The sequence below is a fragment of the Macrobrachium nipponense genome, chromosome 46 (assembly GCF_015104395.2).
Source record: "Macrobrachium nipponense isolate FS-2020 chromosome 46, ASM1510439v2, whole genome shotgun sequence".
Taxonomy (NCBI): domain Eukaryota; kingdom Metazoa; phylum Arthropoda; class Malacostraca; order Decapoda; family Palaemonidae; genus Macrobrachium; species Macrobrachium nipponense.
In genome coordinates, this window is record NC_061106.1 from 3,725,698 (window position 1) to 3,741,957 (window position 16,260).

At 35.0% G+C, this 16,260-nt stretch overlaps 1 protein-coding gene across 3 annotated transcripts in view; it reads right to left on the bottom strand.

Annotated features, from left to right (window-relative positions):
- LOC135214730 (transformer-2 protein homolog alpha-like) overlaps nucleotides 1-16,260 on the bottom strand; it is a 264,938-nt gene that overhangs the window by 93,197 nt on the left and 155,481 nt on the right. For all 3 annotated transcript variants that reach the window (XM_064249068.1, XM_064249070.1, XM_064249069.1), the window contains exon 3: nucleotides 6,922-7,017. In XM_064249068.1, the coding sequence (XP_064105138.1) occupies nucleotides 6,922-7,017 (96 nt within the window). The remainder of the gene's footprint in view (nucleotides 1-6,921; nucleotides 7,018-16,260) is intronic.

The window sequence follows — 16,260 nt, forward strand, 5'->3', positions numbered from 1 at the left end:
TTCCATTGATTTTTTTTCTTTTAATTGGCCAACCTCAAAGTTTACCTGCCCTTAGGAGCTGCATATTGATATATTTACCAGTCCAGTAAGGGCTAATCAAAACCAAGAAAATGATGTATGTACAATCACAGACTATGATAAAACTTCTGAAGCACTGATAATTGATCAAGAAATTTTTGTCTTTTCACTAAATATTGTTGTAGCTAAAATTAAATGTAATAATGTAACAACAGAAATAAGGTTTAAAAATGTTAAATCTTTTACAATTTGATAAGTTTATTTTTCTTTCTCCACCATTGGAGGAAATTTCTTTTTTTTTAGAATTGTGTATACCAATTGTTGCCACTTTAGCTACTCTTATACCCATTGTTATTGTATATGTATAGTAGAACACTGAGAAGAACATATGGTGATGGCCGAGTGATGTAATATTAGTTATGGAAAATAGAGTAGATATAAAGAGAGAGAGATCCACTGATACACAGATGGATAGACAGAGAGAAAAAATAAGAGTAAAGGAGAGAGAGAGAGAGAGAGAGAGAGAGAGAGAGAGAGAGAGAGAGAGAGAGAGAGAGAGAGAGAGAGAGAGAGAGAACTGCACTAAGCAACGAATGAGTTTGTCATAATGATGACCATAACCCAAACAAGTGGAAGTGTTTATCACGTTAGTGGCAATTAAAAATTGCATTTAGCAGCTCTGTGATAAAGCTCTGAAATAACCTTTGACCTGCAGCGGAAACTTGACACTTCCGGTGACAAGGTGTTGAAATTAATAACTGCCCAAAAAGGGTGGCACCATGGAAGTCATCATTAATCACCACCAATAAGGAAGACCACAAGGCAGCAACAGAAAAAGACTGCCTACTACTGAAGAGGGAGACTTCTTTGAAGAAAGGAAGAAGCAGAGAAGCAGAGAAGAAGAGAGAAGCAAAACAGCAACAAAGGGTGAGGTGGTGTGCCTTACCAGTCGAGGGGACGAAAGACTTCAAACATCGACAGGTTGTCATGTTACGACACTATGCCTCAAGCAGACGTTAACAAGAGCCGTACAACCCTCAATACTGATTAAGCTTGTATGTTTGATAATTGTGTAATTTAGTTTGTGTGAATGAAATACAAAAAACTGCGCTGTGCCTTTCTAAACCTCCTAAGACTTTTAAAAGAATTTCTACAAGAATCCTGAGACTACAAGAATCTAGAGTATCCAGAGAATCTACAAACCTACAATAAAAAGCCATTACAAAGGTGGCCTACAAACAAATAAATAACAATAAACTTAAATATTACACCACATCTTCTAGTTAAATCAGTTAAAAAGCAAAAGAGAATGATAAAAGTATTGTTAAGTGTATAACATTATAATCATTTAAATGTTACAGCCATAAACAACTGAACAAAGGCAGTTGTTTTGCTATAAAAAAAACAAATCGAATCGAATAATAATGTTTTGCTAACATTTCAGCCATCGTACAAAAGTAAATATTTACCTTAGTTATGTTATAAATGATGTTAAGTAGAATAGGACTGATATATTTTTACAATATACCTTTATTCGCTATGAAGATAATATCAGCAAGGAAATATAATACTGCTTCATTTAAGCTGCCATTGTAGCTGAAGCTGAGAAAACAATGTTCACACTGCTAATGACTATAAATTATCATGCATCAGCAACATGGCTGAAACTCAACTGCAAGTAATAGTGGAGAAAAAAGTATTCTAATAAAAAGTACTGGGCATGAAAGAACACAATTTATTGCTGTTTTCACGCCAATAAAAGATAAATACATAAAGCTTGTATTGTGATGAAATAGGGTGAGTATTGTGATGAAATAGGGTGAAGATAGTGAAAGGAATCCGTTAATATTTTTAGAATCTGTTAATATTTAAAAAAAACAAATAAAAAAATGCTCCATCCACCATCTATTAAAAAAAATAACAAATCATAATAATCTTGTCCTGTACAAATAGTTTTTAGAGGTTTATTTATGCCCTGAATTGAGTTAAATAAGGCAAAATAAACTTACGAAGCTCCGACATCAGCATATTTGTTCAAATCAATACATTGATCGCTTTGTTTCTACTTTATAATACAATAGTAATAGGAGTCTACATACAGTATTATTCAATAAAGGGAAGTAAAGCATAACTTTTTAAAAGAGCCAAGCAAAAGATGCTTATTTGTTGTTTGTATTTTAGGAGGGTCTTTGGAACTTAGGCTAAGCCACTGATAACAAAACAACGGTGCCATCTATTGACAAAAAAATTAACTAAATCTAGTTCACAAGAAGACGTACTTAAGTCATATTTTGACTTTTAAAACACTTCATATAAACGAAAGATAATATTGTCCCATATAAATAGTTTCTAGAGATTTATTCACGCTAACTAGAAGCAAGAAAATCACCCTGAATCAAGTTAAATAAGGAGAAATAAACTTACCTCTGGCCTTCGCTGATTTGTCCAAACCAAAACATTGATCGCTTTGTTTCTATTTTACAATACAATAGTGATATGAGACTACATAAAGTATTATTGGATACAGGGAAGTAAAGCATAAATTTTTAGAGGAGCCAAGCAAAAGATGCATATTCATTGTTTATATGTATTTTATGAGGGTCTCTTGGCGATTAGTATAAGAAGCCGATAACCAAACAACGGTGTATAAACCCAGTTATGTATGAATATATTGGACATCTTTTTATGAATATATTGGACAAGTGCCATAAAACCGAAATGCCGGTAACAGATCCCAATCTTTTCAAGGAATAAGAGAGAACTAACTTTGGAAGGCAGGGATCACTAGGTCGCTCCCTCATGCGGAAAGTAGGAGCAGGCGCACTCGGAGGAGCTGCTCAAAGAATCTGGAAGTTAAAAAAAGAAAAAAAAAGGCAGAAGGAACAATGACATGGTCTGGTTCATCCTCATCTGAAGAAATAGGAGACAATGTATGGTCCCCCACTCTTGGAAATAGAAGTTCTCTTCTTATGAAAACCCATGCAGTCCTCTAAAAGGTGAAAAATCGGTGCTTATGCAGGATCCTTTTGCCTTGATGAAGATGGACAAGAAAATGGTGGCGTCGGACACCCCACAGCTGGCCCCAAATAAGGTGTTGGAAGCCTCGAGTGCTGTGGTGCAAGCGGGTATGAACACAGCTGGTGCCAAGCGCCTAGATGGAGATGATGCTCGGCAGTAACATACCACTTACGAGAGAGGTCTGTGCACCTAGGAGCCAAAATCTGGCACTCACCGACAGAATCCATGCCGTCCCAGGCTGGCTAGTGATGATGAATTGAAGAAACTGGAGGCGAGATGACGACACTGCAAGAGGGATGGGGAATAAGTCCTGAATCTTTATACCATGGACCCCCCTGTATTCGCATTCTCGAGATTCATGGACTCACATACTGTTTTTGCGGATTTCTCTATGGACCACATCTACCCATTATCAAGAGGAAATTCACGTATTCACAGTACTTTCCTATGAGAAATATATCCAAATTACAGGAAGTCACTGGTTACTGGCAGGGGTTCTGTTCTTGGCGGGGTGACAATAAGAAAAAACCGCCAAAAACTGAAACTTGTGATTTATGGTTAGGTATGTTATGGCACCATAACTCTATTAGCAAGCACCATAAAACTAGATTGTTGTTAACTGGGGACAGCCAGTACTTTATTTTCATATCAATTTCAAGAATAAATGCACTTCTTGTGATAAAACTAAAAAACAAGGTACTATATGCATTTTTAGAGGGTTTTCTTGAGTTTGAACAAACAAAATGGGCAGTTGTTAGCATTTTATAGGGGTTCTCAGCACTTGCGGATTCTACCTATTTGCAGAGAGAGAGAGAGAGAGAGAGAGAGAGAGAAGAACACATCACCCGCAAATACACATCTTGACAGGAGGCAGAGAATTGTCAGCAATGTAGGAATGCCTCTTCAGAGGTCGGGAGGCAAAGGATAAATGCCTCCTGCACTTCCTATTGGGAGATGAACCATCAAAATCTGTAAACAACAGAGCACTAAAAGTTGACGCCTTTCTAATGGCGTTCTGTTGAAGCCTGAGGGTGCACAGCAGGCTCAACAGAGGGAGCAACTGCCCGTGGGCAAACCCCACCAGCCTCCCTTGGACCTCCGGTATGTCTTTACAGAGATGCGAGGAAGTGGGACAAGGACCTTTGTCTAGGAAAAACTGGTGGGACAGACAGCCACCTCATCGGAATGCACTACACTGTCACTATGCAATGTACTAACACTCACACTTGACAATTTTTCTACAAAACCCTAAAAAGAAATACGTCAAATAAACTTTTCTATTTGAGGCTTGCAATGGTGTTGAGATTAGCAGTGTGGGAAGCTGGTAAATGGATTATGATGAATGAATTATGAAATTTAGGGACAAGCCCAAGCACTGGGACCTATTATGGTCATTCAGTGCAGAAAGGGAGAAGGACGGCTCAAGATGGGAGACACAGCATGAAAAGGAGGGGAAGAAATAAATACCCTCAGCCACTGAAGGCAAAGGAATAGCTTCTAAACTAGTCCTATTTTCAGCTCAAGGACCACCTTCCCCTTCCTATATTAACAAGTTTTTCAGAGTGAGAAACGAATACCTTCCATTGCTGTTCATCACGCCCCTGACATTTAGGATACGTAAGCTCCCTATTACATTCCTGGCCCCTATATTTTATGTACTTAAGAGTGTCAATCATAATTAATATTAACTAGCCTAGTCCTACACCCTTTGGAACAATATCGAATCCCAGAGAAACTAGAGTCTGAAATAACAATGACACACAAAACTGAATACTTCACCAAACAGGATCAAATAACTCCAAAAAATGATGAAAAGTCTGCACCAACAAGACTGATGTTAGTCACAAGCTGGCAGAAAATGAATTGGAAATCTCTGTTGCGTTGTACCAGGCAGTTCTAAAAGTGGGCGGGTCTCTGTCACCTACACAAGCAATTGGAGTGCCACTGCAAAATTTAAACTTAGCATGCCATGGTAGGAAGCTTACAGCTATGTAATTGCTTGGTAAGCCACAGCAGTAAAATTGAAAAATATAACTATGGCTTGTTTTGAAAACTCATCCCTTTAAAAGAATAATAAGTACATTATCCCAGAACTTTAGTCATTCATAAAAGCCAGGTCTTCTGACTCACTGGTCTGGTTAAACTACCTAATCTGACTGGTCTGGTTAAACCACCTAATCTCACTGGTTGGGTTAAACAACCTAATATGACTGGTCTGGTTAAACTACCTAATAAGTAATTTATATGAGTACCTAATAACAAAAATTCTTTATCTACAGAAGCGATGGGCTATAAAACGTGTTTTTATTTATAAAACAAATTTTATTTTACATTTGTAAGTTTATTCATGGTCATGAAAATTATGATTTTAACTCAACACCTAGATAAAAGTTTTAAAAGACCTGACATTTGGCTTAAGGGGACCGTCTGCTATGGCGGATGACATGACAACTTGAAAAAATAAAAAATAGAGTTATTACTTGTATCTATGCAGAAACATGCCGTGCATGCTTTCCAGAAGTTTCAGCCAATTATTTTCACAAATAATGAAGATATAGCGGTTTTTAAATGATGACGTCATCGTAACTGCGTCGTCTGTATGACTTGAGTTTGACAGAATTGTTTTTGCGTGTTTATTTTTGCATATATACAGCAATTTTTTAAGATTTTTTTTCGAAATTCTCATACATCTGGTAGCAATGAAAGGTACTGTGACACTGGGTGAGAAGCGAGCTCCTCAGAGCGGTTATTTATAGGCGAGACTCGGAGAGTGACTCAGTTACGCCACAGACGTCAAAGCAGTTACATGCACGTAGGCACTTGCGTTTGGTTACTAGCTATTTATGTTGTTTTTATAACTTCTTAGTGAACTTATAGCAATGCCGAAGTTACCTAAGATCAAGAAGGCTACTCAGCAACTATGGCTAGCAAAATTAGCGATGGCCAGGAGTGTGCTGAAAGAAAAACACAAAAATTAATTGTTTTCAGCTGCCCTCATTGTCTCATGTCTCGCCGTCAACATCATTATCTGGTGTCACGCTGAGGGTACTAACACCACTTTTAGGGGTAGGACCACGATCCTTGATGTAGAAATCAACAATAAAAGTGCAAATAAAGTAACTATAATAATGTTGTTTTGACTTTTATAAGAAAAAAGCAAAAATTTACATAGCAACTCTTTGGGAGCTCAAAACTCAAAAACATACTTATGCGCATGTTGGTAACCTTTACTCGGTTATTTATTATCCAATTTTAGAGAGAAAGATATCATTGGAAAGAGGAATAAAAATCCCATAATTCTGTGTGACAGAATTTTGATATCTTTTTTCCTTTTTTTTTTTTTTTTTAGAATTTTTTGAGTGTCTAGACTAAAAAAGAAAAAAAAAAAAAAAAAAAATCATAAAAAATAAAAAAATTAAAAAGTCAAAATTCTGTTACACAGAATTATTCCGTATATAAAGAAGTTTTTATGGTATGATTTTCAATACAACTGATGTCATATTAGCAGAGAAAACTCTACCAATTTTTTTTTTTTAAATCATGATTTTTGCTAATAAAACAAAAAGTTTTTAATCAAATGACTTGAAATTTTTATATGATGAAGGTATTATATATATCTAAAACATATATGAAAATTATGTATTTTGCGTAATAAATAAAAAAAAATAGACATCATAGCGGACGGTCCCCTTAAAAAGAGGAGAAAAAGTTAAGAGTAGATAAAACACTTCGACCATAACCAAGTACGTACATTTTTCATCACACAATACACACACACAACCTTTATGAGAATAATTCCATTAGAATAAGCTGATTAAATAAACTAAATGGTTAATCTTGAAAATGAGAGCTCTCCACAGGAAAGCAACAGACACTTGATCATACCGGCTACGACGCGAATAGCTCCTGCTGCTTCCACTATAACCATTACGTGGAGAGCCACTTCTAGATCGATGACGGCGCGGTGTGCGTGAGCGTGACCTGAAACAGAGTGACAAGTGACAGTCTTATTAACTGAAGAAAGCAAGAAAGGAAATGTAAAAGTACAGCTGATACCAGCAATTATCTACTACACATTGGTTAACAAGCTCTAGTTGGTGAGGCAAATATGCCCTTTTTTCTTGTATTAATAGTACTGTAGTGTGGGACATGTATTACCTAAAAGAATCTTAGCTTCCCTGATTTCTCCCGTTCCACTTGCCAATTTGAGATGCTACATTTGATGTAGTAAGCCTACATTTCAACTGCTGCTAAAACATGTGATCATCTTCATTCCAATCTATATCATTTGGTACATTACATTCTCTTCATTCTTCACATCCAATTCTTTTTTCTAATCTTGAAACGACCTTTTCTTTCTTGGATTAGAAGTCTTCTTTCTCTGATAAAAGTAAGTTTCAAATCAAACACCTGATACAATCATTATTTCAGGGGATTCAAAATGGTAAAATAACAGGAACATCTGACACAACCTGTTGACTTTCCTACTTTACAAATCCAGCAAACTTGTCAAGATAAATTACTTTAGCAACTTACTTCAATAAAAGTTCAATCCAAACTTTTCCCCCTAACATAAGTTCTGTTTACAATAAAAAAAAAAAACTATCAAAGTTTACGTAACATGGAAAAGTTAGAAATCAGTGATGGAATAAACATTTCTATGAAAAATCAGTCACTCACACTGATCCCAGTTATCAATACAGGCAGTCCCCAGTTATCGTCGATCCGGTTTTATGGCGCTTAGTCTATTATCAGCGCCATAAGGAGCTGATAATAGTTTATGGTGCCATAACATATATAACAGAGGTGCCATTAACCGGTTATCAGTGCCATTAACCAAAACTTGGTGCCATAAGCGCCATAAATAACAGTTTCGGTTAATGGCGGCTTTTGCTTATCAGCACCCCACCGACAACAGAAACCCTGCTGATAACTGGGGACTGCTTGTGTAGACTTTTCAGTTTCACAAACTGCTAAAATAAAGAGCAAATATAAATATTATTAATTTAATATAATAAAAAAAAAAAAAAAAAAAAAAAAAAAAAAAAAAAAAAAAAAAAAAAAAAAAAAAAAAAAAATATATATATATATATATATATATAGTAGTAGTAGTAGTAGTAGTAGCCAATTCATCTCATGAAATCAACCAAGAATTATAAGCACTGCAAAGTTATACAATGCTTTAAACCTCAAAGGCAGATACTAGCTGAACCCCAAGTTTCTATTGTAGAATCTTGAAGATCAGTTATTATCTTAAGCAGGTATAGAAGAAAAATACTACAGGTAGTTCCCTGGGTTACGCGAGGTTCATGTTACGGCGCTTGCCTCAAGGCACTGTTAACCCAGATTTTTTTGTGTTACAAGTGAATTTACGGCACCGTTATCCAGAATTACAGTGCATTAATGGCGCTGTAAGTGCTACTTATTTCCATTATGATTATGATACTTGGGTTACGGTGATTTTTGGACATAAACCAGGGACTGCCTGTAGCATGAATAAAATTTAATTAATAAAGCAAATTCATATGCATCACTACACGTCAGTTTTTAATAATGAAAGCAGTCTTCTGGTTAACAAAATAAAACTGTGGAGATTGAGATCTCCAAAGTTTGAATCAACATAGAAGTGGTTGCAAACTTATGACAGTGGTTGTGGAGAACTTAGTTAGTAGGTACAGTACCAGCAAAAGTTGACAGACACTTCAGTCAGTGATTTAAATACTAGAGATTCTGGTTAAAAATGTGACATTTATTTTATTGAATCAGTGGAGTTGTCCAATAGGAATACGTATGTCTGATCTGCCTATCCAGTTGGAAGTAGTTAAGAGCTACAACACAAGTGAGCTGCACCTTTACAAAACTGTACTTCTGACATTTGACCTCTGAAAAATAAAAATCCTTAGTTTGTACTCAACAAAATAATCCAATAAGCTTACTAACCATACTATTTCAATGCTCAAATGAAAGTTACACAAGCTTCCCTGTTTAAACCTGTAAACATTGACTTTTTAGTTTTTAAGGTAAATGAATCATCACGTGCATCTTGTAGAGCCTACTCTTCATATTAAAATGTGATTTTTTGATGCCTATCTTTAAGCAAGTAAACAAAAACCTCAATAAAACAAACTCCAAATAAAGCCTGTATACTTTTCAGCACTAACCTAGTGTTTCTGCAGTGCAATCTTTTTCTCTTTCATCTAAATGAATTTGTAAAGAGTACTGCAAATTTTATTTTTAACCCATACATGCAAGGCTAAACATTCAACATCAGTGAAGAGAGGATGATATGGAAATGCATCAAGTGAGGAAAAAATAAAAAAAATGTCTGTATCTTCCACAGGAAGTTGAAAGTGAAAATTTCCAACACTGTGTGGGGCCTCTTTCTAGGGACCTTTGTTAAAATACCAGCTAATTTAAGTGAGTTATGTTCGTTCTAATATTTCTTACTTATTATACTTTATTTTGCAAAATTGCAATTACAGCTGACATAATATGGTAAAAGACATGAAATAAAACCAGCAACAATGCAAGTAGTATGTATATTTATGGCTACTCATATACAAGATGAACTGGGGCAGAATATGTAGTACCTTCCCCTATGAAATCTCATGGGAGACTTCTTCCTCAATATCATTGAGCTGAAGTGTGCTTGTTACCATAAGAGTTAATATATGTCATTTATGGCCCATCCAAAGATTTGAACGTTTTCCCACAAGGAGTTAATAATAGATACCATATTCATGGTATTCATGTGTGGGATGATTACAGCAATTCTTTTATTTGCAGGCCTTAAACAGCAGGCTTATTTACAAAGATAAGCAACATGGAAAATTTGCTGACTATACACACCCATAAAAATTTAATTTTTATTCTTTAAGAATGCATTTCAATTTATAACACAATTCTTGATTAATAATTTATAGCCTGTACATAGAGATTCTATGAAGTACAAGTCTTGATACAGCCTAACCAACATATATCTATAAAGTGAATTATTCATAAATAAACACATTGCATACAAGATGATGGTAAAAAGAAAAAAAAATAGTCCTTGTGATCCTACAATTCTTGACTGAAATCAACTTAAGCATAACTGTTCGTTTCAATGTAAAGTGGTAACTTTGATAAAATGTTGAGTTTATTGTGTAAAAAAATATATATTACGACACTAAATCACATATATACATACACCTTCAAAATTATATTTTGCTGACAATCTGGATAGTATAACTTTGCTTACCACCTTGGCATTCACTTCAATCACTTTCATATCTTCATTTATTCAAGATATTTAAATAACAGGTTTTTTCATGATCTACTCAATGAAAAATGGGTTGAAATGAGATACTGATTAAATGAGTGCATTTACAACAAAATATGTATACTACCTTCTGAGTGATATGATTGTTGGAAGCGGTGGTAAAATGCAATATTTCCAAACGTGTTGATCTAGCTTTAAACATAATAACCACAGTTTTAGTTAATCTTTAGTTCATTTCTCTTTAGGTACTAACAATGACAATATTTGCACTCTCTTGTATGCCACAAAAACAGTAAGGAATGTTTGTTTGTACAGTGTTTTTAAGTTGCATGGAACCAGTGGTTATTCAGCAACAGGACCAATGGCTTTATGTGACTGCTAATCGAGAGTGAACTTCTATCACCAAAAATACACATCTCTCACTCCTCAATGGAATGGCAAAGAATCAAACTCGCGACCACCAAGGTGGGACGCCAACACCATACCAACCACATCACTGAGGCGCTTAGTAAGGAATGTACCATTGCATGGAGGCACAAAAAAATGTTAAAAAATGCAGCATATACACGACTGTACACGTACATTTGCCGATTTTGTACAGAGCAAGTACTAAACACTATTCCTTCCTCAGAATCTGGTTATGTATTGTCACATTAAAAATCTCACCAACTTTTCGTTCAAGTCTTTCAGGGTTTATGTAATAATAATAATATTTTGATGGCGTACAAAAATTTACGGACCCTTACATCATCCAAAACACATCATAAGTTAGTGTGTTTAGGCAGTCATTTATCCCATGATGAAACCCTGTCTCTTCTTTTTCTCTGCATCTTCTCCCACTTCTATGTGGAGTTGATGCTTCCGACAGCTTTCCTCTACATGGCTCAATCATATACATATTGTCCTCTGACTGTTATTTGTCTCTCAGATCTTTTTTAGGGTTACTCATCCACCTCTGCTTTGGTTTTCCTCCCACTCTCCTACTCAGCACCTCCATCTGCATCACTCTCCTTCCGAAGTATGTCTCCCTTCTCATCAAGTAGCTACTATGTCACTGCAGTATTCTTTCCTAGACCTGCTTTAATACTTCTACCACTTGAGTAGTTCCCCTTATTTTTTCGTTCTTGATCCTATCAATTTTTGTTACTCCAACATTCTTTTCTTGTGCTATCTTTTACAGGCCATGTTTCACCTCCATATATCAATGCTGGTCTTACTATTATTTTATAAACTCTTTTATATTAATTCTGCTATTACACAAGACACCTGACATCACCCTCCAGTATTTCCATCCAGCCACACTTGTCATTTCTACATCCAAATTTCCATAACCTGCTACTTTTGAACCAAGATACCTACATTTTTCTACTCTGTTCAGCCATACTAATCTTCTAATCTTGGAGTCTTGATCTTCATTGAGCCTTAGGTATTCAGTCTTTCTACTAAGTATCTCTAATCCTCTGTCCTTCAGTATTCCTCCATCGCTCTAGTTTTGACTCCACTACCCCTCTGTTGATGATGGATATCCCTGGTTCCTGATGTAAACCAACTGCTACTGGTATCCATATGCTTAACCCAAGTCTGCTTCTAACCTGTGTTGTTGCTCCTTTATACATATCTGGGACGAATCTCATGCATTACTTCTCTGGTGTTGCCTTTGCTCTCACACCCCTCCAAAATTCTTTGTGTGAGATTCTATCATGTGCCTGTTCCAGGTCTATGAATATTGTGTGGGATTCTATCTTGTACTTTATCCTGGTCTGTGAATAACATGTAAAGTCCTGCTTTTCCTGGTGTTTTTCCATCACTTTTGTAAAGACAAAACTGCATCTGTTGTTCCTCTACCTGGATTAAAACCAACCTATTCTTCACCTACAGATGTTTCCTCCCTTTTTTTCTGATCCATTCTCCTCTCCCAGATTTTCACGGTGTGAGATATTAGCTTTATTCCTCTGCAATTTGCACAACCAAGTATGTCACCTTTCTTTTTATAGATATCCACATCCACATCCCAGCTTTATCTCCCCTCCACCTTCTTCTCGCCATCAAATCCATTCAGAGCTAACAACCATTCCCTTCTTCTTTGGACTTGCTTCTCTAATTGGGGATGGCCCCTACCCCGCCCTGTGTGTTACCTACATTGGACACCCTGGTACGATTTGATTTCCAGTGAAAGTCCACCATCATATTATAATCAAACCCAGTGTAATTATGTATGTGAATTTATTGATTAGCACACCTATACTAATTATGTTTCATTAAGGGATTCAAAACTTTAAAAAATTGTAATGCAATAACAATATGAAAAGCTTGAGAGAGAGAGAGAGAGAGAGAGAGAGAGAGAGAGAGAGAGAGAGAGAGAGAGAGAGAAGAGAGATAGAGAGAGAGTAGAGGAGGAGGGAGGAGAGAGAGAGAGAGAGAGAGAGAGAGAGAGAGAGAGAGAGAGAATAATCAACAAATATAGTATATATAATTACTATGGGGTACCAGTATTATGTAAGAAGCCAGATACCTAAATAATCTGTTAAGTTGAAGTGCTACTGTACTATAAATACCAGAAACTTAATCCATCTCATACACTAGTTTCTATCTACAAAAACATGCCAAAATTAACAGAACACAGCACTAAATCATTTTTTCCTATCCTAATCTTCTGATTACCATACAGCTACCATGGAGAAACTGATTATTTTCTTTTTTACCTACCATTCTATCCTTTTGAACAAGCCACTTATGATAACCCAAGGAAAATAAAAAAAAAAAAAAAAAAGTTTCCAAATACCCTATCTAAATATATTTTATAAATACACATACACATATACAAATATATGTCTTCAAGTATGTACGTATAAATACAACTTCAGAGCTTGTAATTTTACAAGGAACTTAGACACTTTGTGGTTTATGCATATTATTCTTTTGATGTTTACCTTCTTTTCCCAGTTTTTTTTTTTTTTTTTTTTGTAAACTGGAAGGTACAGGCCTTAGTTGCACAATGAAACTTGAAATTTTAATACAAAATAAAATACAAAATCATTACTCTAATCTCTGAACTAGTCTTGGCTAAACAATCAATTGAACAGACAGATGGACACCCCTTCATTCAGATGATAATTTTTGTGGATGCCATTTTCCACAATAATTATTTCTAAATGGAACTTCTGTTAATGCCTTTAGTAGTTGCATGTCTTGAAACTTAGGGTGCTGGGCACTAGCAGCCTCCTTCTGTTTTAGTTTCATGTTATTATATTAACCTTTTTTTCACCTTTTTCTTACTGTAAAAGTGTGGGATGGCCCTTGGGAAAAAATAATTACATACTACTCATCTAGAGCATCATGTGGTATTTCTTCAATGCATTCAAGTTTTTAAATTTAATTGCTTTTTTGGTAGTCAATAACCATTTTTCTCATTCTTTTCTGTCTTCTTCTCTTTCACATAGGGAAATTCTATTTAGTTGAGAGTTGTTTCATAAGTTAGTGGTCATTTAGGATCGTTCTATATGAATGAATTTCATCACAACCCCATTACTATAGGCATTTGCATATATGTACAATACTCATATCCTGGGAGTTACCATAAACATTACAACAATATCATTGTAATAGTATAAATGTAGGTACTCTCACTATGCACGCACCATCTGAAACATTATTATATGTGCTACAGTTTAAATATCCTCAACAGGTCTCACTCACCTCTCTCAGTTTCCGAACCTGCAGTGCTTTCAACAAGTTCTATTCACTGTTTGCTCAGTAGTGAATTCATAGAAGCCCTTTTTGCGTTGCTTTATTTCATTGTTTTGTATAAATAAAGGCAATAACATGGCAGAAAATAAAAAAAACGAGAACTGCCGAGATCTTTCAGTCTTAACGACCCTTTACTAGAGGCAAGACTGATCAGAACAATGAGAAACACAGTACAGGTAAGAATATATAAATGGACATTACAGGATTAACAAAAGGTCCAGGTCACTTTAAAGAACTGAAATAACACCCGTGGGCTAGATCAGATATTTAAAAGCATAGATATTTAAAAGCAATCACCCACATGTGGTCACAGGCAATTTAGTCAGAAAATGATATGTTTGAGGAACAAAGAGGCATCTACAAACAGACAGTACAAAATTAGCAAAGTCCTGAAGGCTAGATTAAGGATTTAAGAGCGGTCAAACACACTGGCCAAAGGCAATTTAATTCGAAAAACAATACACTTCATATTAGTAACATGAATTTACAAAAGTGTTTGGACAATGAATGAGAAACGAACATAAGATATAAATATAGCAACCATGAGAAAAAAAACAATGAATAAAACCATGTGTGACTAATTAATTATTAGTTAATTCATTTATTCTAAGGTCCTTCATAAATATTTTACAGATATATAGTTCCAAATGATATAATCCCAGCCTAAGATTTAGGTTTTTTTTATTAGTGATTTGTATAATTGCTGATTCCAGTAAATTTCTTGAAACATAATCGATAGACCTAGCAATTACAGAGCTATCACCCCAATTTATACAATGAAATTTTTTGCTTAGATGAGTAAATAGTGCATTTGATGTCTGGGGTGTTCTAACTGAATACATATGCTGCTTTATTCATACATTTAAGTCTTTGCTTGATTGGCCAATATAAAAAGACAGGCAATCCTTACAAGGAATTTTGTAAATGATGTTGTTATTTGTTACCGTACTCTTAATTAGCATACCTTTAATGGTATTGCTATAAAAGAACACAACATTAAAATTAAAAGATTTAGATATTGATGTTATGGTTTAAAATCCCTGAAAGCAAGGCAAGCTAAGTACATTTTTGGGGGTTTCTTTTTCATTATTATCAACATTATAAAACTTTTGTGACCTTTTTGATAACATAAATCAATTACATGAGGTGGGTAGCAAAGAACATTTCCTATCTTTTTTTATGTACTCATTATATTTCTTGGTCAAGATATTAAAATTGAAATTTTAATATTAAGATGGTGGCCAGAAGAAAAATGTAGGGTGAGGTGGGGGAATATTGACCTATTAGTAAAAAAAAATTGCCTGAAAAATCCATTTTGTACCTAAGAGAGTTCACACTGCCCAAAACAAAGTGCACAACATAGCCCACCTATGGTACACTCATAAATCCTTAACTCGGAGAATAAGTGTCATATTTTGCACTTGAAAAATATTCGGGACCTCGGTTGGTGCTCCAAATATGCAGGGAATATCATACTTCCAAGAAGGCAGTGGACTAGATCAGAAAGACTTAATGACATTGGACATATGAATAGGTAAAGTTGAACCCACCCAATAAAAATTTACTGTTTTTAGCATAATGACATTGATATTGCATCATAATTCATTAAATATCACCCTCAACTATATATATTATATATCTATATATATATATATATATATATATATATATATATATATATTATATATATATATATATATATATATATATATATAATATATGTTATATATTTCAAAAATATTTAAAATTTCTAAATATTCAAAACTTCAAAAATATCTCAAAATATTCATAATTTCACACATCTGTGTTGGTAGTCTATGTTTCCCCGCATGTTTACGGTCGGTAGTCCCCCGCACCATGTTTTCACTCGAATATACGAGATGCATGAAAAATTACAACAGCCATCCAAAAAATCAATTTTCTTACCTGATACCACAGCCGATGTGATGGCATAAACCTGTTGCTTTCATGTTGTTCACTGATATGTTTACTGTGTTGGTGTTGAGTTTCAACGCGAAATTTGAAAGAGTTTTCGTACCAGAGCCTTCGGTCAGTGTTCCCCTCAGTCGGTATTCACCCACCTCACCTTACATATGTTAAATTATTCGTGGGTTTCCAAAAATACTGAATTTACATTGGAAAGACTCTATGTATTAATACATCTAGGAAAGGTATAACATTGTTATTTTCAATTTCAACAATGAATTTAGAAAAAT